Raw genomic sequence first — 23,996 nt, 5'->3', positions numbered from 1 at the left:
ACATCAATGATACCAGCTATTAAGTTACATCCTACTGAATATATTCACACACTCACAAACATACATATATCTTTTTTTTTTTACATATTTGACCAATTAACAGTTAATGTCATAAGAGATCATTAGAAAATGTTGCTGTCTCTTGGCTTTATAAGATTCTAAAGTGTGGAGCAGGTTTACACAAATAAAAACAAACTGAATGTATGTGAATTGTCAACTACACAGCGCTCTTTTTTATTAAAAGTAAGTTGTGCAAAGATGGCAATTTTTGCCTAGTAAAGAAGAATAGCTGGAAACAGTGGCACCCTAATCCATTCACCATGCCTTTACAGTCCTGGAGAGGATAAATAAGGGGTTCATAATCATTCACTCGCTAAATGTATGGGAAAAGAGCAGAAACAGAGCCCCAACATCCATAGAGATTGGATCTTGACAAAATGATTTCTCAATGGAACGAGGAGAGTAATTTGCATAACAATTATGGGAACTGCATAGAACTACTTTTTCGGCAGCACAGTAGGGAAAGAAAAAAAAAGTTTAATTGTGCATTTTGATTGGACAACTTCAAGTGCGGTCCAAAGCTGGCATAATTTGTTATTTTTTAAGTGGAATTGAAAGAATGTATGCTTATAGTTTAAGAAATAATGTCAAAATATTTGCCAATCTAAATTGAGTTAAAAATTATTCAAAACAATTGATCCAGCAAACATAAAATGTGTTGGCAACCAGCCTATGTTCGAGCATTAAATGTAGTCTATGGATTTTATCAAAACAAATCAACATCAATTCAAGTTTTAACTGGACAGAATAGTGTTATTATGAAGCTAGCTTCCCACAAGGTTCTTGTCCCAATTAATGACAAGCTCCGCCTCTAGTGAGGCAGGATCACATGAGTCATAAAGTTTGATGTCCTGCCCGAAGTTTAGAACGAAGTCAGGCTCAACTTGAGAACAGTGAAAGGGCAGTGATTTGCAATGCACGCTGTCACTCGTTCTTCTTTGGGTAAAATGCTGCGGGCCCGTCAGTAGTTGTTTGCAGTTGGTACTACCAGCCTATTTGAGTTTTTAACTGGAAATCTCTTGTAGCTGTATGTTTTTTTGTGGAGAAATACACTTCCACAGTGGTGTAGATATGCGCGTTGTTATGTGTGCAAGCGTGGCCTTTGGAAACAGCAGAAAGAAGTTTTCTTTTACTGGAGATTCCGATAGCTAACATAATATTGTTGAAGATAACTTTAGCCTACATAAGAAGCCTACAAGACTACACAACGAATTCATTTTTTGAGTCACCTGGATTAACTTGGTCAAGATTTACAGTTTGGAAGTCCGTGAAATTTAGGGGTTCTTAGTCTATACTAGGGCCTACTTTGTTTTGTTGTAACTTTTTTCGGAAACAACATTTTTCATAAATTCATTGGGATAATGGATCCGAGCCAGCACAATCCGCCTGCGGGCCACCAAATCGTCCATGTCCGGGGGGATTCTGAAACAGATTTGGAGGCACTTTTCAACGCCGTGATGAACCCGAAAAATACAATCGTACCCCCTTCTGTACCTATGAGGATGAGGAAGCTGCCAGACTCCTTTTTCAAACCACCGGAGCCCAAGTCTCATTCCAGACAAGTAAGTAGCCTAACCCTCGCACAATTGAACATAATGCCCAACTTGGACAACAACTAAAAATGTAACACACACAGTTGCATTCAAAACTTTTATATGAAGTTTATATGATAGTCCCTGATTCTTAAATCCATAAAAATATGTAATTCATTGCAGAACAGTAGTCTATGTCAATGCAGGCTAGAGTTAAAGCCTATTTCAACCGTCACACAATGGTAGCCTTATAAGGGAGAGTTGAAAAAGTTCTATAAATTGACAGGTAGGCTACTTCAATCTGTTACATCTGTAGGCCTTCGTCAACCCCAAACATTCCCAAAACCAAAATCTCACCCCTTTAATTTATCTGTCTAAAGATGTATGATTAGGCTTAATATGATTATTTAAACTTTGGAGTTTATGCAATATTGAGGAATTGACTGCCTCTAATGGGGATATGTATTAAGGCTTAAGGTAGCCTAGCAATTTTTAACAAACTTAGTTTTCGTATGCATTATGAAGCCTACCTTTAGTAACTTTCTAAACTAGTTATCATTCGCTGAGTAGCCTAAACTCTGTGCACGCGCAGTATCACAATAGCACCGACGTGTCGGAGTCGGCCTATGAGCTCCCGGGACGTCCCGGGACGTCCATGATGATTTCCAGTAATTTTGTTGCAGTCAGTATATGGCTTCTACCCACGTCCTGTTTTAAAACTCCATTACAAATACAAATGTCTTTCCATATATAATTGCATGTTGTCTTCATAGTAATTTAACTCCTTCAAAATGAAACCTAGATCATGAGGCAAAATACCTTATGAACCATAAATACATTTTTATATTCGGTTGATCCTGTCAAATACAGTTGATAATTTTAAATATACTATTTTCTGAGATTCTGACCCATGTTAAGTCTTCTCGCTCACTCTTTCTGCCTCCCACCCTTTCTTTCTCTGCCCCCCCCCCTCTTTCTATCTGTCTCTCATCCCCTGTTTTTCTATGTTCTTCCATTTAACTCCAGGCCAGCACAGACGCAGGCACTGCAGGCGCTCTCACCCCCCAGCATGTCCGTGCCCACTCGTCCCCTGCCTCCCTGCAGCTTGGAGCAGTCCCCTCTGGCTCCCTTGCCAGCATGGCCCCTGCAGGGGCCCCCCCTCAGCACCTCCGCCAGTCCTCATATGAGATCCCTGATGACGTGCCGCTGCCCCCCGGGTGGGAAATGGCAAAGACAGCCTCAGGACAGAGATACTTCCTCAAGTAAGTGTGCTGTCACTTGACACCCAATCGTCCACATTTTGTTTGTATGAACAAGCAATTATGCTTTTCATTTACTTTGTGTTTCAGGAAAAGATAAACATGCTTTTAAAAATAACAACCTAAGATGATGTTGTATAGAATCTTCAAAGGTGCTCTATTACGGTGTAAAATGACAATAGTTATACACTAATTACAGGTCATAGTTTCCCCTGACCCCTGCAAACAGAATTCGTCCCTATTGTGTAAACTGTCCATCTAGAGCTGAGTACATTATTGGTGTATTTGGTGTCTGTTTCTTGAGCTCAAGTTTCAGAGGAAACAATGGACCACTGTAGCTGCCCCAAACTGAAAAGGACCATCAGGTCTGCAAAACTCATCTTCCAATCAGTGAATCTCTTCTACTTCAGTGAGCCAAAGTAAACGTAGGAGATACTTGTTGTACTAGGGATTAGGGGCATAACAGACTCTCTGCCAGTCAGTTATAGAAAGCTATCATATATTTGTTAAGATATATTAAATTGCTTAATTTTTTTGTAGAAGCAATGTCACATTGTGTGTTTTCTGTTTAATCTAGAAATGGAACCCAACTCCTCCTCCTCCTGCATTTTTTATTTCTTTATTTTGTAGTCTTTGTCTCCAGTTTTCTGAAAAATAACTTTCTGACCATCTTGGTCTGGACAAACATGATAACCCAAATTTACGTGGATGAAAAGAAAGCTTTCAGAACCAGATGTTTAAGCGTCTCACATCTGGAGCACATCTGGACAATTTAGGGTATTTCTCCTGAAGTTGTACAACAGGGTTGGGGGTAGGACAGAATACAAGCTAGTGAGAGAGAGAATGCTACACAGACTTGTTGAATGTTTGAAAACCGACTCCATCTTATGAAACTTGAGACAAACAGGGAATTTAATGTAAAATATAAGGCAATGAGAAACATCCATTTGGAAACAGTGGCTCAAGACTCATAGACATGTCAATCCTGCTTTGTTGTGTAGGCATTGATTATCACAGTACATGGTCTTCATGGGCTGCAAAAACGAGTGCACAAACCTCTTCCCACAGTTTTCCTCCTCTAGCTTTGGAATGAGGGTTCTTTATTCAATTTGTTCTTATCGACTATGTTAGTGGTTGAATTTCCCACAGGAAGCTGATATAGTTTGTCAACAACTTCCTCAATCTCAGTTAGCGTCTCATAATTACTTCCTTAACGTTGAGAATATTGCCTCATACTCACAGTTTCTGAATTTGGGTTGATGCCATGACTGACAAACTATTGATTCCGATTCAGAATGTTCTTCACATAATCTAAAACATTGTTAGGCCTATACTTAGTGGACCTGATGTCCATACAGTTCATACAATACAGTCTATGCAAAGAAAATTACTTTCTCTAGTATACACCTTCCATGTTAATTACGATTATTTCCCAATTACTGGTAAAGATCAGATCAGATCTGTGCATGTGAGGCACCCCCAGAAAACATCCTCTATTTGCCACAGATCAAAGTGCAGAAACTCGATCTGAAATGAAAAGCGACCTCAGCAGCGCTGCTGGGGAAAAGCTCCTATTTATAAACAAGGGTTGTCTGACCCAGGAGGAGCGGTACAGAAGGGAGAAGGAGAAGGGGAGAGAGACAGAGGGAGAGAGTGAGTGAGACAGAGAGAAGGGCAAAGCAAGGCAGAGAGGCAGGAAGCAAGGGTTTGTATTTCATTTCGTGACCAGTGCTATGTCCTCCACTACACATTCACCTTTAGTCATATATCAACATAATTAAGGAATGAACGTTCGGATCTAGTCTTGCATGAGTCATTGGGAATCCTTTCCAAGATAGGGCCCTTGAAGCTGTTTATACAGTTTGGTGACTCACAGCACTGTAGTTGCTGCTGTCCCACTGCCTTTCAAACAAGTTTCCGTTTGAGTATGAATAGAGTCATGACGCTGCGATGATGGTGCTTTTGTGTCAATGGAGTTCAATGGCAGCCATGTGGAGATGACTGGAAGAGAAGCTCTGGCCCTTCCTTTGTCCCTGCAGAGAAACAGTGAGCTTTATTCAGACCTTAGGCCTGGCCATCCTCATGTGAGCCATCCCAAAATAGACAAATGGTTGAGACCAAGTTTCAAGATTGGGGTGAAAGGGGGCACGATTTCTCCTTTACTACTGTTTTATAGAAATTGAATTTGAGAACTGGTGTGTTATTTATTGATTGGACTCCAAAGCAATGATGGTCCCGTTAGTTTTTTTGTTTGGAGCATTTGTTTTGCTGAATGAAGATAGCGGTGGGGGTGGGAGCAATCTCCTGCCTCTCTTCCCCAGTTTGTCTGGGTGGTTTCATTAAAAACCCTGAGCAAGGAGAGGATTGGGAAAATGTCAAAATGCTCTGTTGACCTTTCCTCCTCTTTCTTCCAGCAGTTTGCTGTGGCCTTTGATTTATAACAGCAGGGTGAGGGGGAGGGTCACTCTGTTTGTTGCCGGGATGGGGGCAGGGCTAGTTTTGAGGGCTGGGTCATAAACTAATGAAGGTTTCTAATTTAGATGCACCAGTGAAATAGAGGGGCTAATCAGTGCTTCCGCTGGCTTATTAAATGCAGCTTTCATTGGTTTTCACTCTATGGGAAGCCAGACTAAACATAGAGAAGCTTTTGGGGGCGTGTCTGTTGTGTGACCTGGAGGCCAGGGTGTTGCTTTTTGATTGAAGCCACTTGTTCCGTTTTCCCGCAGACTTTTAGATCAGGCTGTGAACAGTCTTTAGACAATGGTGTTCATAAGAAGACTATTGTTACCACACTGCTAACTATGTCGCTGATTATTTTTCTCCTTCTGATTCTTTTAACCTTTTAAACTTTCACCTTTAGGGGTGGTCTCGAAATGGTCACTTCTAATATTAATTTAATTTAGGGTTAACGTTAAACTTAGAGACTCAGGTTCTCTTTCTTCCTAATGTTTAATTTTTGCTACAGTGCAGTTATATTGTAAATTGACAGACACATTTTTCCTGTTCCAAATTGAGGTGTCTTGATTTCTACCGTCTACAACAACAAGCATACGGACACTCGGCCAGTCAGCAATTCATGTTTTATTGGGAGCATATGCACACAGACAGTTAGCCTTTTGTCCAGAGTTTGTGTAGACCTGCAAGGAGTGCTCAGGGTATTTCATTATTTGATTGACATTCAAGCATCAACTGTGTTTCAACCCATATAAACACAATTATCTTTTTAGTTTAATTTATTGAACAATGTTTAAACACTTTTTTATCAAGTTGTTCAGAACGGGTTAATGCAACAAACTGAAGTATTCGTCTATCTGGAGTGGGTTTTAAGATCTGTCCTTTTTTTGGCACATTTGTGTAAAATACTGGAATAGCATAGTATCTTTCTGTTGAACCAAATGTGCTCAGTCTAACTATCATCATTTAGAAATGGAATCAGTCATATAAATGCAACCATCTGTTACTGTGACTGTTCTGTTGCCTTCTGCATGTCTGTTGCCATAATATCACACTTCAGTATAAGCTTCTTATGCTTTGCATAACTCTTCAACTTGTGAAAATGCTAATTGGATTTTCTTTTTGCAGCTATTTTAAACAGTGGGCAGTGTATTTTAGAAATGACGTTGGGTGAACTATGCTGTGGGTCTGTGTAAAGCCTTCATTTGGAGCAACTTTGTGTTTGCCAAACTTTTGGTTTATTGACCACACACAGGCAAACCTCTTCCTGTTTAACAGCTCAGTACACATATGGGACTGTGTGAAAGCCATGTCAGTGTTGACCAATGAAACCTTTTCTTCAGACATCAATGCCTCAAATGTCACAAAGTCATCTTGATGTATTTGGTCTTCCTTCTGGAGAGGCAGATTCATAGATTTTGTGCTTACCGGTATGCCATTAGGAACAGCACGTCCTGTCCTGCTCTGAATAATGATAAATTAGGGATGAATGCATTTCACACATGCATTTCTCCATTCTAGGTGCAGTAAAAAAGTGGTAAATATTTTTCAAGAGGTCCGTCTATCAAGCATCTTACAAGAGCCATCAATCCCTTGTGACATACTGACTAGTCCAGGATTTTTGTCATTTAATTGCTTCGTTAGTGAGTGGGGCGATATGAGTAAATCTTTCAAAGAAAAGCTTGAATCCACAATAGGGTCACAGAGCTTGGCCCAATAATCTCTCTTGATGATGTCCTGCTGATAGAGAAGCAGCCAGGCATTTGAGGCCAGCCAGGGTGGAGGTGGCGTTCTTCATCTGAGAGCACTGAATATATCTGACCTCCCTCAGAAAGCTTTACAGTCATAGCCTGGCCTGGCCTACACAGACGCCCAGTCAAGTAGATCTACAATCCCACTGCCTTGCTCCCATGAAGGGGATTGGAGAGCCTTAGTTAGCACCATCGCAAACGTCGGTCCGTGGAGTGTATTTGAAGTTGACACTATATGAAGAAAATTTGTCTCACTGCAGGTTCATATGTGATGAGAAATATATATAGGAGTGATTGATAAAAAACACAATGTAGCTAATCAATTAAGTGTAGTCAAGTTATGTCCTGATGTGTAGATTCCAAAAGAGCATAGCCACCTTTAGCATGTGACATTATAAATAACTCTGCGACAATAAACACTACCCTGATAATTGGGCCATCAATCAAAGAGATGTCGAGGGCTTGGGTGGATTCAGAGCCCACAGGGTTCTTTGCTAGCCCTCAGCCCCACCACGTTGACAGCTGGAGTGGAAATGTATAAGCCAAGCCCCAGGCACCGGATCCGGCTCGGTCATGGATCAGCATCCTGGAGTCTGCACCGGAAGCTGTGCCTTCACTGGTTGCGCCACTCTGGCATTTGCTGTGCAGTGTCTGCTGAAAGAGCTAATGACAGGGATTACAGTTAGCTCCCAGTGGTTCTGAGAGAGTTAAGTCTCCAACTGACCCAGTACTAGTTTACTGAGTAGCCAGAACACTGCCTGGGGGATTGAGATAAAGAGTAAGAGAGGACAGACAGGAGACAAGCTGTTTTGACTCTAAGGGCATATACAAGAGCCAAATCAAGGAGCTGGTCATCAGGCCTCTGCATACCTCAGGAAAACCTCACAGCTGGTGGTGTCCACCTAGCCCAATAGGTACTGTGACCTTGGCCATGACCTGATCATGTTTGTCGACAGGGAGTGCTGTGAATTAAGCATAACATCATTTTTCTCTTCGCCGTAATGTGTGAATGGATGATTTTTCACATGTGAAGCCTAGTGATGGATGACTAGCCCCTGGTAACTCATTCACCAGTTCCCTGAATGCCCCCAGAGATCCACTACCATATGGTCTGTGATTTCAGTGCATGTTCCTGGAGGCTTGGACAACCTATTTATGATATCAGAAATAGTTCTCCTTATCAAGCTGAACGGGTCACATATTTTGGAGTAGTGGACAGTGTTGTGTGTAGTGTTGTTGCAAGGATAGGAATCTTCAGAACGAACCCAATTTTACAAAGAGTCTTACTGCTATTTTCCCTGTAAATAGAAGTATTTAAATGTTACTAATACTGCTCTAGACTCTTACAGTGAGCTTTGAAATACTGCCAGTTCTGTTATCCTTTACCTGTCCAATAACAAGCTTTACCTGTCCAATACCTGTTCTACATGAGCTTTACGGGACATATAGGCCTGACATTTATAATAAACCCTCCTTCTCCCTCACCCCGCACCCTTCTCTCAGCCCTCTCTCCCCTCCCCTCGCCAGAAAATGTCATAGTTTCCAGAGCAGGGAGGAGAAGGCAGAGCAGGGAGGAGGGGGCACATTGAATGTAACAGGACCACAGCAACTCATACAGCCAATAGAGCTCTGAGGGATTGTTTCCGTAGGTGCTGCCCCCCCCCCCCTTCCATCTCTCTCTGTCTCTCTCTCTTTTTTTTCTTTTTTTTTTCCCCGATAGTCCTCTCTCCCAACCCCCTGTGACCCTTCTCAAGGGGCCCCTCACGTCTGAGCAGAGTTGGAGCTATTTTGCTCAGTTTGTTGTGTGTGTCTGTGTGTGTGTGTGTGTGTGTGTGTGTGTGTGTGTGTGTGTGTGTGTGTGTGTGTGTGTGTGTGTGAAGTTTGGGGGTGGGGTTGATGGGGGGATTTGGCAGCTCCTTTGATCACCAAAGCATAAACAAGAGGGGGCTTGAAAATGGGTGGCTTTGTGTGTGGGGAATGGGAGAAGTGCTGAGTCAGGCTTCTCTCTCTCTCTGTGCTGGGACAGAGAGCAGACAGGCAGGCAGGGATTACCTCAGAGGCCAAGAGAAACTCTGGATCTCACACTTCACTCCAGCTGCTGACATATCTGTGCTAATGGCACTTTTGGATTAAATTAACATTGTATTGGCTGAGTTAGAATAGGGTGGAGTACTTTTTACTCTCTACAGAATGTGATGATAGAACCCAAAAGTCGCATACTGAATAGGGATTAACATTTCAATTGCAAAATTATACTATAAATAAATAATGTGAATGCTTACATGTATAATGTTGGTAAGGCCATGTTTATTTGAATCATTCAATGATTGTTGTGTGTCAGAGTGTTGTCCTTGCATTATTATGTCTTGAGTATCCCAGCCATTTGCATGAAAGGAAGGGTTTCTTAATGGATAGTAAAAAAAACAAAACAAATGAATAGTGGGGTTTTGGGTCGTAGCTCAGTCTGTGCTTTTGTCAAGAAGGTGAAAGCTTTGTAAATGTGGCGCCAGATTGTTAAAGCCCCTGACACTCCACTGTGTCCGAGCCGCTTCCAGGAAAAAAGACCCCCTGTGTTGAGCCCTGGGACTGACCCCCCTGAATAGAGAGGGTCCTGCTCGGGAGAGGAGGGTTTCCTGTATTAGCTTTCCATCTTAATCAAGCAACAAGTACCAACAAAGCACTAATTATCAATGCCTTCACAGCACGCAAGACAATGTGGTAACCCAGTCCCCCCACCCGCCCTCTCAGGGAAAGACAAGCCATAATAGATGGAGCAACAGTGTCTGAAGTTGGTTGCATTGCATTCAATCATTGCCTCCTTAGTGTGCAATGCAGTTTACTGAATGTTGTTCGGGTTGCTCCCTTGCAAAGGTTTATTTGCCACTTCTGGTGGATAATTAAAAGATTATCATGTAATTTGATGTTCCTATTCGAAAGTAATTTTTAAGTTTGCTCTTAATTATTTCCATAGATACATTTCTACGTTTCATTACATGTTGTTGCTCTCTCTTTCTTTGTTACTGAAGTCACCTTGACCAGTCCACCACCTGGCAGGACCCTCGCAAAGCCCTTCTCCAGATGAACCAGGCTGCGCCTGCCAGCCCTGTGCCAGTACAGCAACAGAACATTATGAGCCCAGCCACCGGTCAGTACCAATCTTGAAATACCTACTCTTGGTACTCTTTTAATAGAGTAATAATACTGTTACAACTACTGAAGGAACAAGGGAAGAGAAAAAAAGACTGTACTGCCGAGCAGCTCCACAAACATGTTGGACAGGACTAGTCAAGTTCTCTCTACCTTCAACCTTACCTGGGGCAAATTCCACACAGGTTGTACTGAGGCAGCTCTTGTTGGTGACTTTTGTACGTGTACACGTGGATATTTGTGTACATGTCTACACTCAGTTCGGAAGCTTAATTTATATTAAGTCGGGGACTTTGAGTTTGATGTAACACGTGTACATGTATAAAAGAGGACAAGGTCATTGCTACCCTACACTATGGTGTTTGAGTGTCAGCATACTCATCCATATATAGTTTTGTTTACAATTTGGTAATCTGTTCAGTTTCACTGCCAGCCTATTTCAACACAGTAACACTCTCATGTGCAGTGAGTGTGTATGCAAGTTTGGTATAGTGGTTCCAAAGCATAACTTGGCCTGTTCTCCCTCAGGTCCTCTCCCTGATGGCTGGGAACAGGCCATTACCTCAGAGGGCGAGATATACTACATCAACCACAAGAACAAAACCACCTCTTGGTTGGACCCAAGACTCGACCCACGCTTTGGTGAGCTCAACAACAGCTATTTATTTTATTTTTTCTAAATAATCTCCTTATGGAAAAATGGAGAACAATGGACAATAATTGTACTTGAGTGTTCGCAACTTTTTTCAGTTATTTTTTACAACGCTGCATTAGCATATTTAATGCGACTGAAATTACATTATAATGGTTAGTGCAGATAAGATGGTTCAAACAAACTACTTAGTGATACTGTTGAATTCACTCAAGTGCCCTTTTCCCCTTACAGAGCTTAGCTCAGTGATGATTCACACTTCATTTCACTCCACAGCATGGTTCTGCAGTGACTAGTTGGACCATTACTTCATTAAAACCACATTTCAACATCCCCTTATCCCAGTGATACTACAGACATGGCTTAACCAAGTCAAAGGGAGAGGAAGAAACATAAAACAGCATTCAACCCTTTTGTTCACCATTTTAGGGTTTTAGCAACAGCTGAGCTGGCTATTAATCCCCCAGGCAGGCGGAAAGGTAGAGTTAGTGTTTCACAGTTTACTTATGCAGTGTTGGTGATGGTGACAGCCACAGGTACATGTGGTCAGAGTTCCTTTTGGCCATGGGAATGAGCTAATCTCTTTGTGTGCTATGAAGGCTTAGAGATGAAGGCTCCTGCCTATGTCACTGGGACTCATTTACGCTTGAGGTGCCATCCCTTCATTACTGAGTTGCTCCCCAGGGAAGCTCACACTGCTCATAAAGGCAACTTGTGTGAACAAGCGCACAGTCTGTTATTTTGTTTAAATTTAGCAATATTGGTACAGAACCACTGACAGACACTTTAGAGAGCAGTTTCTGTGCAAGTACGTGCATGCCCAACTCTGAGGCTGACAAACAGACTTACTGAGAGAGGAGGAGAGAGGGAGGAGCAGGGAAACTGGGGAGGGGAGTCGGCTCAGATGGGTTAAGCTCTTTGAAGATTTATAAGTCTTGAACGCACAAGCCTGGTGGGCCCCTGAATCAGAGACGTAATGAAAGGGGGGAAAGAGAGGAAGAGAGGGAGCAAGAGAGACTGAGAGGAGCAACAGGGTTAACTCATTCTGTGCCACAGCCAACAGGCTTTTACCTTAACAAGTGTTCATTCTCCAAGACTAGTCATTTTAAAACCACACTTTTTGACCTCAGATTTATTTTTTATTTTTTTAGTAAACATGAACATGCATCAAGTTATCTATTACTGAATTTTTGACTACTTTGGAAAACTACTAAGTACTGTACATTTCAGACAACTCAATTAGATATTTTAAGTTTGGCAACTATTTGACAGAAACGCATCCAGATACTGTATGTTAAATGCTCCTCCTTTCAAGTTCTTGTTTATGTATGGGATTTGGCTGTCCAGATTCAGAAAGCTCTGCACTGCTGCTATGTGGTTCTCAAATCATAAGCCAGCTGCTTTGATAATGGGGGCTAATTTGAGCTCTGAGAAGAAAAGCTCCAGAGTGCCTTTAACTGAGGGCTGTTGCCGGCTGGCTTTCCCCTGCGTGAGGCCCAGTGCAGGCGCAGCCCCATCCTGCCTTAGCTCCAGACAGACTTGAGTCTGTGCCAGGCCTCTTTATTCTGTGGTCCAGCTCTTAATCTGTTCCAGACCTTTTCAGTCAAAGAACTCCAGTGTGAGAGGGGAGGTGGGGGCAGGGAGAGGCAAGGATAAAGGGGTAGAAAAGAAAGGGAGGAACAGATGAAAAATGCCGACGGGATAAGCATGCGTTCCCTTTAAGATCCGAGGAGGTGGTGAGCAGCAAACAAGCCATGGGTGCACTGGGGCTGAGTTCAAAAGGGGGCTGGCCTATGAGAGTATACTAGAACCCTCATGTTGTTTTTCACACATCCTCTGGAAGAACAGCAAGGAGAAAATACTCACAGAGCCTAAAACACACATGCTTTGTTCCTCGGTCTTTTTGTATGTTGTGCTAAAGCCTCGATGCCAATCTTTGTTCCACCGTGAGCTATCAGTCATGTGCTGCTGTTTGGTTCTGCCTTTGCTATCATAGCACTTTACCAATGAGGTTGGCACCTTATTGCCAGGCGCTTAATGATGTCACTCTTGCAAAGTGCTCATCGTTTCCAGTAGGCTTGTGGGCCAGCAGTGTGGCAGCTTGACAGCACTTTCCATAGATCACATTGGAAAATGTCAAACACATTTAGCGTTTTATATTTACATATTAGTTTATAAGAATATGAAAATGCAATGTACTTTTTGAAAACCCAGAAACCCTCTCGAATGTATACACTAAACTCATTTCCAGATGTGTCTGGCCTACACTGTTGGTGGTCAACTTGTTCTTAGTCCCTATAGGATAGACTATAGGCTTCAAGGTAGACCTGTATTTTTTTTATTGATCTCAGTCAGTGTTAGGATGTATTTAATAGCCTTTTGTGATGTAAGATATTAAAGAGCCCTTGTATCTCTTCCTAGCTCAATGTCTTCCCACTTGGGCTTATCTCCAGGCTGGAAATGCAACACCCCCGTAAGAGCCTTTTTTAACTTGTTAAATCAACACCAGACAAATATTTACCCAGGCTTCAAAGGTGCCGTGCGCTGGTCATTTATAGGGCACTTCCCACAGAAGGCACTCCCTCAACTCTACCTTCTTTGGGAGGGAGATCTCTTGCTCAAAGAGGCCTGCCCATCAATGGGATGCTCTGATAAGGGCTCTGGTGCAAGCTTGTCATGCTGCAGAGGAGCGTGAAGAGGACAAAAGGCAGACAGCATTAACCTGTCCCTTATCATAAACATTATCTGCCCCACCACCCACAGCCTCAGGCCCCAGGCCAGCCCTCCACAGCTCCACCCAAGCTCTGTAGCCGACTCATTCACCCCAAGGTGAATGAGTCCTTCTTTCCCATTTGCACCACGATGGAATCCCCGGCCAATGTTTCCCCGCTCCCCGAATTTGTCGTGTCCCTAAAGAAGCCCTTGACCCGCATTTCAATGGTGGCTCAAAGGAAAGCTGCTGTGTCTGTTGACATGTTCTGGGGTCTAGTGTGGTGACGGATCAGGGGATCGTTTTCTTTCCTCACGTTGCTTTGCTTTGACTTGTTGCTTTGCTCCTGACAAATCAACCATGGGTGAAGTGGTCTATGTGCACCAGCTTTGCCCTGGGAGGTGCTAATGGTGCCCTGATAATGGACAGAGATCTAGCCACAAAGACTTTGTATCAGGAGTAGATAAGGGAATAGAGAGAGAGAAGTACAATCTGTCAGGGCTGGGCTGCGTGTGGGGGAGGGGTGGCCTGTGCAGCAGTGTGGGAGGTGGAGCCGGGAGGCAGGGCTGGGTCTGGGGCTCTGCAGCTTCCCAGGGTGAGCCCTGAGCCGTGGCTCATTCAGCCTCTCAGATAGTGTAAACAGACAGTGATTGAATGGTGATGAGCAGAGCCGGGATATGGGCATAACACCGTAAGAGAAAAGCAGCACTGCATGAAAATTGCGCCCCTGTCAAGGCTTTGTTTTCATTGGTGCCTCAAGCACATAAGTAAACAGTGATCCTCATTGGCTCCATTACAGTAACACCTCTTGTGGTCAAGAACATTTGTTCCTTTTTCTCGGTGGTGATAAAATGCGTGGCTGTTTTGCATATATAGAGTCTTGGTGTTTTACATGTGTATTGGCCAAACAATCCCTGTGAAGAGCTGAAAGAGAATAAGATTTTTCATGACATCAGCTGCAAGGTACAGCAATAGCCTAAACACAATTGTTGATACTGATATTTGTTAATTGTCAGTGCTTAAGGTTTCTACATTCGCTTGGAAGCTTACAGAAACCGAACGCAATCTTCAGTGTCTAGAAGACCTAAATGACTAACAGGCATGAGTTAAGTTGAAGATGTCACTGTGCGAATTGTAGCCAGTTACAGCTGTTACTCTAATCTAAATCAATGCATGTGAAATGCTCCTGTTGGCTTGTAAAACAAATCACCTATAGTATAAACGGTTAATCTACCAGAGAACTGTGTAGGCGTTTTGAAGAAAAAGAAACCCATCTGTAATGAGTAATGCTGAAACTTAAAAAGCCTGTTATCATTAGGAAGTAGAAAGACATCAAGTCTTACAGGAAAGATTCAGAGGCATTGCGAAATACATCTCTTGGGATTTCCGTCACCTACACAACCTGCTTCACTGGCTTTGTGCTAAACACATGGAGGTTGACCCTATTCTCTGTCTACAGCATTCTGCAAACATTCTGTCTACAGGTCACTTTAATTTATTCTATGGAAATGTTGGGTCTTTTTTCCTGTGGTACTGATAGTGAAAATGAATGGCATCATTTCAAACCTGTCCTTTTCTCTGTTTCCTTCCCGGCAGCTCTAAACCCTCAGCGTATTACCCAGAGTGCCCCAGTGAAGCAGGGCGGCCCGCTGCCTACCAGCCCCCAGACTGGAGTCATGGGAGGTAATAGCCAGATGAGGCTTCTGCAGATGGAGAAGGAGAGGCTAAGATTGAAACAGCAGGAGCTGCTTCGCCAGAGGCCCCAGGTCAGTAGTCCTCAGCTCAGGCCACACACATCTATACATGATGTTGTGATGGGACAAAAGCCCTTAGCCTGGTATCGCCATACTAATTCGTAAATGGAACCTCTCAGGTCATTTTTCATTTCCAAGGGACGATATCAACGAGCGCAGGCCAAAATGCCTCTGAAATGGGAAATCATTTGATAGAACCAATCAGAGCAACGCAACGTCATCTTGGTTGTTTACAAAAAGGCCTCAACAGCGCTCCTCTGTGCAGTCAGCATTTTAAACCTTCCCCATATCTGATAAACAATTGTGATTGGCTCAACCATATTCTGGTCAGAGGGAAATCGATTTGAATGGGAAGGTGGCCAGTCCCATCTGCCAGAGCAATTAAAACATGAGCTGCCAGATTTGTCTGCCTCCTGGCTAATAAGCCCTATCCCCTCATTCAGCAACTCTTGATCAATGCCACACTACCTTTCACTGAGGTGAAGTGAGTCATATGTAGTCATGTGACACTTCCTTCCTCTGTTGGTGTGTCACCGTCCCACACACAGTGTTGTGATAGTGAGCTGGCTAGTTTACAAAAGGCTGGACCAGTGCTAAAGAAACAGCTTTATAACCATAAACCTGGTTTCCTGTTGGCTTTGTTTGCTATATCATTAACTACTGTATTGTGGAAAAACGTCAGTAAGTAGGAAGTTCACAGAGAAGAGCTTGCGAAGATGGAGCTGAGTGTGCACACTGTGTGCACATGCACGTGTGAGCATGTGGAGTATGGGAGTCTGCTTGTCTGTGCCTGCTGAAAGTAGTATGTAGGGGTGTTTTATGGGGAGAGAGTTTGAGAGTTAAAGAGGGGTTTGGGGGAAGGGAAAGGCCACCTTAGCTGCCCCTCTTAAGGAATGTAAACATACTTTTGAGTCTCCTGCAACAGGCCCTCCTGCAGGAAACCAAAATAAACAGACATGGTTAGGAGATAGGATATCTACTAGACAGAATCAACATATTGATCCTTTCAAACCGCCAAGAGCCTTCACAGGTGTGAATTGTTCATATTGATCGTGCAGACTGTTCTGTCACTTCTATTGATAAGAACATTTGAGGGAAGGGTAACTCTTTATTTTCTTTGATGAGGCTACAAGGCAGGGAGTCCTGGTATTAGTCATCATTAGTCAAAGGGTGATCTGCAGCCAGGCGAGGTGTTGGCTCTACTTTGAACTGTCTTGTGAAATAACAGGTTAGTAATGCATCATCTGCCCTGCCTAAACTGACCACACAGTGTGATCTGTGCCATCAATAATGTAAATACCTGGTGACGATTCTGTGCTGATTTTTGATCAGTCATGCGTGCAGACAGGGCTGTAAAACCATGGATGGTTACAGTAATCAACTTTCATAATCCTTTGTCTGCTCAACCCACAAAACACAATAAACACCTCACTTTACCACATCTCACAGAGAAGTAAATACTTTTTGATTCACTGTTGTGTCACACCAGACATATTTGGAGTTCATACAGTAGCACTGGTGGGGTTTGTCTGGAATGTTTCATTTGATGGACAGCCAAGCAGAAGTACATTGTTTACCAAAAAGTGCCACAGGTATGGGGTTTATCTGTGCCCAAATAGTGTGTTTATACAAAAATGCCATGTGCTTCAGTAGTATCTGTATCGGGGGGGCAGATGGCTGAGCGGTTAGGGAGTCGGGCTATTAATCAGAAGGTTGCCGGTTCGATTCCCGGCCGTGACAAATTATGTTGTGTCCTTAGGCAAGGCACTTCACCCTACTTGCCTTGGGGAGAATGTCCCTGTACTTACAGTAAGTCGCTCTGGATAAGAGTGTCTGCTAAATGTAATGTAAATCTGTTGACGGAACTAGAAACTCAGCATGATGTTAGAGAGGGTCGAGCCATCTGATCTGGTCTTTCATAATCCCTAGACTTTACTTTGTATACAATAACCAATGTAGTGGATATAACACAGTGAACTCAGACCAGCAGGATGTTTCGGCGCACAAGGAAGTCATGTTTTTAGGAACTCACATTGTCTTCAGTGTGTAGGATCAAGGGAATGTCTCAGTAATGTTAACTAAAATGGAGCGTGTATGTTTGTGTCTACAGGAGCTGGCTCTGAGAAACCAGCCTCCGACCAGCATGGAGCAGGACGGAGGCCCCCCCAACCCTGTGTCCTCGCCTGGGATGGCCCAGGATGCCAGAACCATGACGGCTAACAGTACTGACCCATTTCTCAACAGGTGAGTTTTATTTTACATTTCTATTTTAAATAGATGCATTTCACTGCCAATTGTAATAATAACATCCAAACTTGCAATAGTAAACAACAAAGATAGTGTTTAGGAGCCTGGTAATGGAAATCTCCATGTTTATTATGGGCTTGTGTTTAGCTAGTAACTGTGTGTCCTGTCAGAGGGTGTGTGTGTGCCTGGCAGTGGAGGGAGTTTGAGCCCTGGTGGGAACTGCCTGAGTTACACAAGTAGTAAACAAAAGGCCGGTCTTTAGGCTTAACAGTCTTCTCATGGGTATGAGTCATGCAGACCAATAGACTGCTGGAAGTGGTTGCACAATGTTGACCTCTGCTGGACAAGTGGTGTAGCTCTCACTCTTGTGGACATACAGTATATTAAACGTATCGTATGCCACAGTTAACACACCATAGATGCCTGGGGTGTGGTGCGCAAAGTAGCACAGCTCAGTGCCTTGCAATGAATGGATGAGCTGGGGGCCGAGCAGAATAGCAAGCAGCCCGTGAGAACATGTGGGCCAGTCAGTAGACAGGCCAGTCTGGGGCCCCCTCCCCTACTCTCTACTGCACCCAGCTCTTCCCCTGTTTTCCCTCCCTCCCGTCCTCTCCCCCTCCTCTCCGCTCACAATGGTCTCATTCATCCTGCCACTGCCATACTCTGCCTACACATTTCTCTCTGCTAATTAGTATAGGATTGTCAAAGCTCTCTCTCTTCCTCTCTCAATATGTCCCTCCGTTTCTCTGTTACTTCCACTGTGTGTGTGTGTGTGTGTGTGTGTGTGTGTGTGTGTGTGTGTGTGTGTGTGTGTGTGTGTGTGTGTGTGTGTGTGTGCGTGTGTGTGTGTGTGTGTGTGGGGGGGGGGGGGTTGTAGAGTAGAGGATTTTGTAGTGAGATATTGTTTCTTCTGAATCTCTAAACAAGTTATCATGCAGTGAGAGGCCTTTATGTTAGTAGCCTGCACTCTCATTGAAATATGAACTAGAATTGGAATACAGTTTATATTCACATTTAGTCATTTAGCAGACGCTCTTATCCAGAGTTTAGTTCCAATTGGATCAGAAGTTTCTACAGATTCACTGGGGATTTCACTTTGACCCTTTTCTCCGTTTTTGTTCCTAGTATGCCATTGTTCTGACTCATGTTTTGCATTTATGCGTCTTATGTGTACAGCGGGACCTACCACTCCAGAGATGAAAGCACAGACAGCGGGCTGAGCATGAGCAGCTACAGTGTCCCTCGCACTCCTGACGACTTCCTCAACAGTGTTGATGAGATGGACACAGGTGAGAACACATGAACCATTCAGTGATTCAGACACACACAGGTCGAATGGTTATTAATGCTCATGTCTCTTTTGTTATCAGGAGACTCTCTTCCAGCCTCTTTGGCATCGCAGACAAGCCGTTTCCCAGACTACCTTGATGCCATTCCGGGCACAGACGTTGACCTGGGAACCCTGGAGAGCGAGAGCATGGTGGTGGAGGGTGAGGAGCTGATGCCAAGCCTGCAGGAGGCCCTAAGCTCCGACATTCTCAATGACATGGAGTCTGTGCTGGCAGCCACCAAGATTGACAAGGAGAGCTTCCTCACATGGTTATAGAGAAAGCCACTGTCCTCACTCTCCGACGCTCTGATCTGCTGCCTTCTCTCCAACCTGTGAAGGATGCCTGATGCTTCTGAGACTTTTCAGCAGCCCTTTTGCAGACATCTCTCTCTCTGTTTTGCCGTACGAGGCCAAACTCTGTAGAGTCAGCGGTCCTTCTCTTCTGTCGTTTTTTTTCTCTCGCTAGTTTACTTCTTATATCTCTTTTATTTGTCTGTGTCTTCAAGGCTGGCCCATGAACAGACAATTATTCAAGGGTCCCCAAATCTTTCACATGGCTGTCCATACAATCCATCTTGGGTGCCTCAACCCCCCTTCCATAGATGAGCTGGGCATGTGCATGTACTTTTCAGACAGGATATCCATCATCATCTGGAGCCTCTGGTGCCTCATTGTTTTGAAGTACAGTGTTAAGCAGCAATACTGTGTTTGAGACTATTGCTTCGAGCTCAAAAAACAAACATTTTAACGTTGGCCTTTTACACTTAAGACCTTCTTTCTGTCTTTTTTTCGGAGCCTGAGAAACCAAAAATGATGTATCTGAAGTGAATAGAACAATACTGATTTGGAATTAAGGTAACATGAGACCCAGTGAGGACGTGCTGTCTCTTGGGGGGATTGTGGTGGAGGCTGGAGCCTGGGGGACCTACATAACTGCTTGGCTGTGCCAGCGAGTCTAAGTTAATCCTTTGTCAAATCAAGTGCCTTCAGTTGTATTTTTTGAGAGAGGAGCGAAGCAAAGCATTACCAAGTTTCTGTACTGCAGTATGAAGCAGTAGAGAAGACGCTGCATCGTGAACACCAACCACACTCTCCATTACCTACACTAATGATCAATAATCAAAAATGTATTTCTGTTTTATAAAACATATTATAATGGAACTGACTCATTTGTATTTCAGACTTATTTGAGGCTGATTCTGTCTTGTTTTATCTTTAAAGAATATTGTATGTTAGGTTATTACATGTGTTATAGATCAGACTGCTTATTTGCTGATACTTGTTTTTAGGTGGATTTATACATTTTAACAGGGTCACCTTTCAGCACATCACAGCAACAGATTTTATTCACAGAGAGGGAATTTTCAGATTTACAAATTACAAACTTTGTTTCCACGTAAACAGTTCTATATGACTTTAGTAATATTGTACCCATATATATTGCGTTGTATCCCTGTTGTGCTATAATATGCTTCAAAATGAACCAAAATAAGAAACTAAAAACAAAAAAAAACAAACAAATGCACTTGGATCCATTAGAAGTCTAAACAACAGGGAATGAGTGACATTGCATGTAACATGTCGAACGGATGTATCTTGCTGGCCTGTGCCATTCTGTGCTGTGCTGAAAGGAAGAGGCTGCTCACAGATGATGGTTAGGACATGTTTTAGCTGGTCAGAGGAGGGTGATATGAGGGTTAGAGAAGTAGAGTAGAAGTTAGCCAGGGTTTGATCGGTAAATGGTGAGTTACACAGACTGTATGTAAAAAATATCAAAAACAATCAGCTATGATTTCAGTCAGGAATTGTTGTGGCAGATTCCAAAGAGTTTTTTTGTTGTTGTATGTTTATTTGTTTTTGTCATGATTCTCTCACGTATCATCTCCCTTTTTGAACAACAGACAAAATGATTTGATTTGTTAACTTGTGTAAGCCTAAATGTATAAGCTAATGAGAAAATGATGTACAGTTGAATTTAAGTTTTTGATGGAGACGTGAGTAAATCTAGCTAAGAGAGCTCATTTGTAGATGTGATGGTGGTATTGACTGACTAACACGGTGAGTTGTAGAACAGAAATAGTATGGTTCTTCCAGAGTGCTTGTTGTGTCACATGTTGTTTACATTCGTTTGTATCTAGAGGACACTACAGCAAAAGTTAAATACATTTAAATTCTAATAGTTGCTTTTTCTTCCTCATCAGAATATGTGCATTATTAGATGTTTACAGTATGAGTACACTATCAAAATGTGTATATAGCAGATCAACAGCCTTCTCTAGATGTTTTTTTACCCAGTAACATCTAGTGACTTGTGACATTGAATGCATTGTCAGTTGATGTTAACTGCATAGATGCAGTGTCAACTTTACAGAACAAATGTACAGATCGGAGACAGATTGTGTTATTGTGGGAATTGACAACTAATTCTGGTTAAGACTTTTCCACTCAGATTATATTTATCTTGCATCAAGTATGTTGCTGGTGGCTAAAGATGGACAAACAGTGTTGGTGTGTGAAAAATGCAACTAAAGTGACTTTTTAAAGATGGTGGTACAGTACACTACAGTGCTTATATTGCACGACTACAGAATTTTAACTATAAATTATGTATTTGTCACAGAAACCATGATTCTATGCTTAGTTAACGTGTTGTTGTCTGAATATTGTAGCTGTTTACTGTCTTTGTAGAAGTAGAACTAATCACACAAGTTAAAGGATTGGTATTTAGATATTTCTAAATGCACATGAAATGACTTTATATTCAGCAAGTTGTGATCTGTTAATTTTTGATAGATACATATGTGCATGTATTTTAGAACCATAAATTCTGTTACATTATATCTCTTTCTATAATACTTTTAAATTGGCCTGAAATAAAGTATATACTTTGTTATTGTTGTCTTGTGACATTCTACACACTGCTTGACCTAACAGCAGCTCACAACAAAGATAAATTATTTGTATAATCAAACTCGTCTCAAATAAAGATGCGTTTATTGTATTCAAAATTATTTATTTGTTACTTTAGAGACCAAAAATCAAATAATACATGTTGTGTGATGCTTTATCATGCATACTCTATATCACAAAATATACATTTCACCAAATAACCTTCAAGATCAGTGGCTAATTTAATTCAATGCCATAATCTGTAGGTCGCCTACTGTCCCAGGATGTAAGCTATATGATAGCCTCATGCTCCTCCCTCCTGAAAGGACAACACAGAGCAGTACATTTAAGTATATGATGATGAATGACATCATTACGGAGAAGAGGTTAGTCCACTTACAGGGTACGGTAGCGTACATCCTGCTTGGTGCACGCTAGTTTGTATCCAAGTGCGATGGCCAGTGTGAGGATGAGGGCCAGCATCATCCCTCCCAGGAAGCTGCCTGCATCAAATTTGGAGGGTGCACGGGGATGGATAGTTGTCACCAAAGCAATGCCTGTCAGGAAAGATCAGCAGCTGATATGATGCATCTGTTCTTCTCTTTTCAAACTTAAACACAAAATATGAAAATGTTTACATTAGCTATAGTTTGATATCCCCCCTTCACCCCCCGGTACTTTGTATTTTAGTATTTTTGGGAAAATCTTTTTCTTCTCCAATACCTGATGAGGTGGCTGTAGATGGCTTAATTTGCGTTTTCAGAATTGCTTCTGTCTGTATAGTGTAGGATGGATTTGTGGTAGGATTCCCCAGCGGTGTAGTGACAGGTACGCTGTCCCCTGCTTTTGTTAAACCAGAGTCAAATCTTGCTGATGATGCAGAATCCGATGCTGGCAGTGAAAAAATGTAAGTTTAGAATTCACAATATTGTACCTTGCTTAAGCAGTGTACTTTTTAGATCAAGTTTGCGACAAAAACAAATTGGTCGCAGGCTACCAACACATTTATTTTCAATCAAAAGATGTCAACACAAGTCATGACAGGTTTCGTTTCCAAGGCCTCTTCTACTAAAGCTGTGCAGAGATGGATGTTTATGAGTTGCCACTCATTCAATGCGACAAGGTTGGCGGTGGGGGGAGGGGTGTTGTACACGTACGCAGCATGAAGTTAACCTGTCATAATATAGCCTACTCCTTCAAACCAATTTGTAAAATGCTATTTTACGAACAAAAGGAAATAAAAAATAAGTAAAAGGACATAAAATGGCGTACTTTACTTACCCCACCAAACTGACGTGAAAGCCACCATGATGTGCAGGGCATTCAGTCCGAACATTTTTGTATTGTATTTATTGAATTCGCGAAATGTTATGTTTTGACAACAAACCCAACTGGCCGTGGCCGTCACAGCAGTTATGTCATTGCTAAGAATTATATCTAACTTCTGCGGGAAACAGACAACTTACGGATTCGTTGACGACGTTGAAACTGTAGGAAAATGAGGTCAGAAAGCGAGCAAAGATTTTTTGTCATCATGGAACTTTAGGTATTGGATTTCAGGTTCTGAACTGTCTGTCTGGTCTATGAGGTGGAGCCTGTTTTTGTTTAACTCCCCAAAAATCAGACAAGGCCTTGTAAGCAGAGATAGGGAGTTACAAAATACAAATACTTTGTTACATAAACTGTTATTATGTAGCTGTTACACAGTTTTACACTGTAATTGCAGTATCATTGTTATGCACTGAGAATGACACTATGACTGCTATAAATTACAGACTATCCAGTTTATGCAAATGTATAATCTAACTCTATAACACTTGTAATACAAACTCAATGCAGCGTAGCCTAGGTCAATGACTCGACCGAGTCAAGCCAAAATACATTTGTAGACCAGTCCGGCCTGTGTTCCCTTTTCATGCCTCAATAATACATTCCATCAGTCAATATTAGAAATATTTGTGGGTTAAAATTAAGCTTGACAACCACCTCAGAAGAGTCAGAAACACACAGAACCAGTGTATTCAAAACCACTTTATTACTTGCATGGTTTATAATGTTTTATTCGGTTTCCAATAGATTATTAAATATTAGATGACAAATAAAATGGGTACAATTTTGACACACATCCAAAACTGTGTCAGGTGAGAATGCTTGAAAAATAATTAGGTAGAGCAAAGGAGTCTAATTAAAGGATATGTGGTCATTACAACA

At 42.3% G+C, this 23,996-nt stretch overlaps 2 protein-coding genes across 3 annotated transcripts; one reads left to right on the top strand and one right to left on the bottom strand.

The window, feature by feature from the left end:
- Positions 1 to 914: 914 nt before the first annotated feature.
- On the top strand, positions 915 to 20,437 carry yap1 (Yes1 associated transcriptional regulator). The gene is made up of 8 exons (XM_047035569.1): positions 915 to 1,622; positions 2,619 to 2,854; positions 10,083 to 10,201; positions 10,732 to 10,845; positions 15,162 to 15,331; positions 17,430 to 17,563; positions 18,743 to 18,855; positions 18,937 to 20,437. The coding sequence occupies exons 1-8, from the start codon at positions 1,422 to 1,424 to the stop codon at positions 19,170 to 19,172; spliced, it is 1,323 nt and encodes a 440-aa protein (XP_046891525.1). The 5' UTR covers positions 915 to 1,421; the 3' UTR covers positions 19,173 to 20,437.
- tmem123 (transmembrane protein 123) lies at positions 19,345 to 23,379 on the bottom strand. Of its 2 annotated transcripts, none has more exons than XM_047035571.1 (4): positions 23,067 to 23,379; positions 22,509 to 22,676; positions 22,186 to 22,342; positions 19,345 to 22,104 (listed from the first exon to the last, which is right to left on the bottom strand). In XM_047035571.1, the coding sequence occupies exons 1-4, from the start codon at positions 23,119 to 23,121 to the stop codon at positions 22,077 to 22,079; spliced, it is 408 nt and encodes a 135-aa protein (XP_046891527.1). In that variant the 5' UTR covers positions 23,122 to 23,379; the 3' UTR covers positions 19,345 to 22,076. The 2 variants fall into 2 exon arrangements, with proteins under 2 accessions (XP_046891527.1, XP_046891526.1); XM_047035570.1 differs by having other exon boundaries at positions 23,252 to 23,356.
- Positions 23,380 to 23,996: the final 617 nt, after the last annotated feature.

The sequence above is a fragment of the Hypomesus transpacificus genome, chromosome 15, assembly GCF_021917145.1.
Source record: "Hypomesus transpacificus isolate Combined female chromosome 15, fHypTra1, whole genome shotgun sequence".
Lineage (NCBI taxonomy): Eukaryota > Metazoa > Chordata > Actinopteri > Osmeriformes > Osmeridae > Hypomesus > Hypomesus transpacificus.
Note: the sequence above shows the minus strand (reverse complement) of the source record. Positions and strands in the feature narration are given on the sequence as shown.

What these genes read in the sequence shown, in the direction of transcription:
- yap1 (XM_047035569.1), top strand. Translation starts at nt 1,422, where the DNA reads ATGGATCCGAGCCAGCACAATCCGCCTGCGGGCCACCAAATCGTCCAT. An exon ending in GGACAGAGATACTTCCTCAA is followed by an intron (nt 2,855 to 10,082) that starts GTAAGTGTGCTG and finishes TTGTTACTGAAG; the next exon opens with TCACCTTGACCAGTCCACCA. An exon ending in ACTGACCCATTTCTCAACAG is followed by an intron (nt 17,564 to 18,742) that starts GTGAGTTTTATT and finishes TTATGTGTACAG; the next exon opens with CGGGACCTACCACTCCAGAG.
- tmem123 (XM_047035570.1), bottom strand. Translation starts at nt 23,321, where the DNA reads ATGATGACAAAAAATCTTTGCTCGCTTTCTGACCTCATTTTCCTACAG. An exon ending in TCAACGTCGTCAACGAATCC is followed by an intron (nt 22,677 to 23,251) that starts GTAAGTTGTCTG and finishes TTTCACTGCCAG; the next exon opens with CATCGGATTCTGCATCATCA. An exon ending in ATCTACAGCCACCTCATCAG is followed by an intron (nt 22,343 to 22,508) that starts GTATTGGAGAAG and finishes CTTTCCTGACAG; the next exon opens with GCATTGCTTTGGTGACAACT.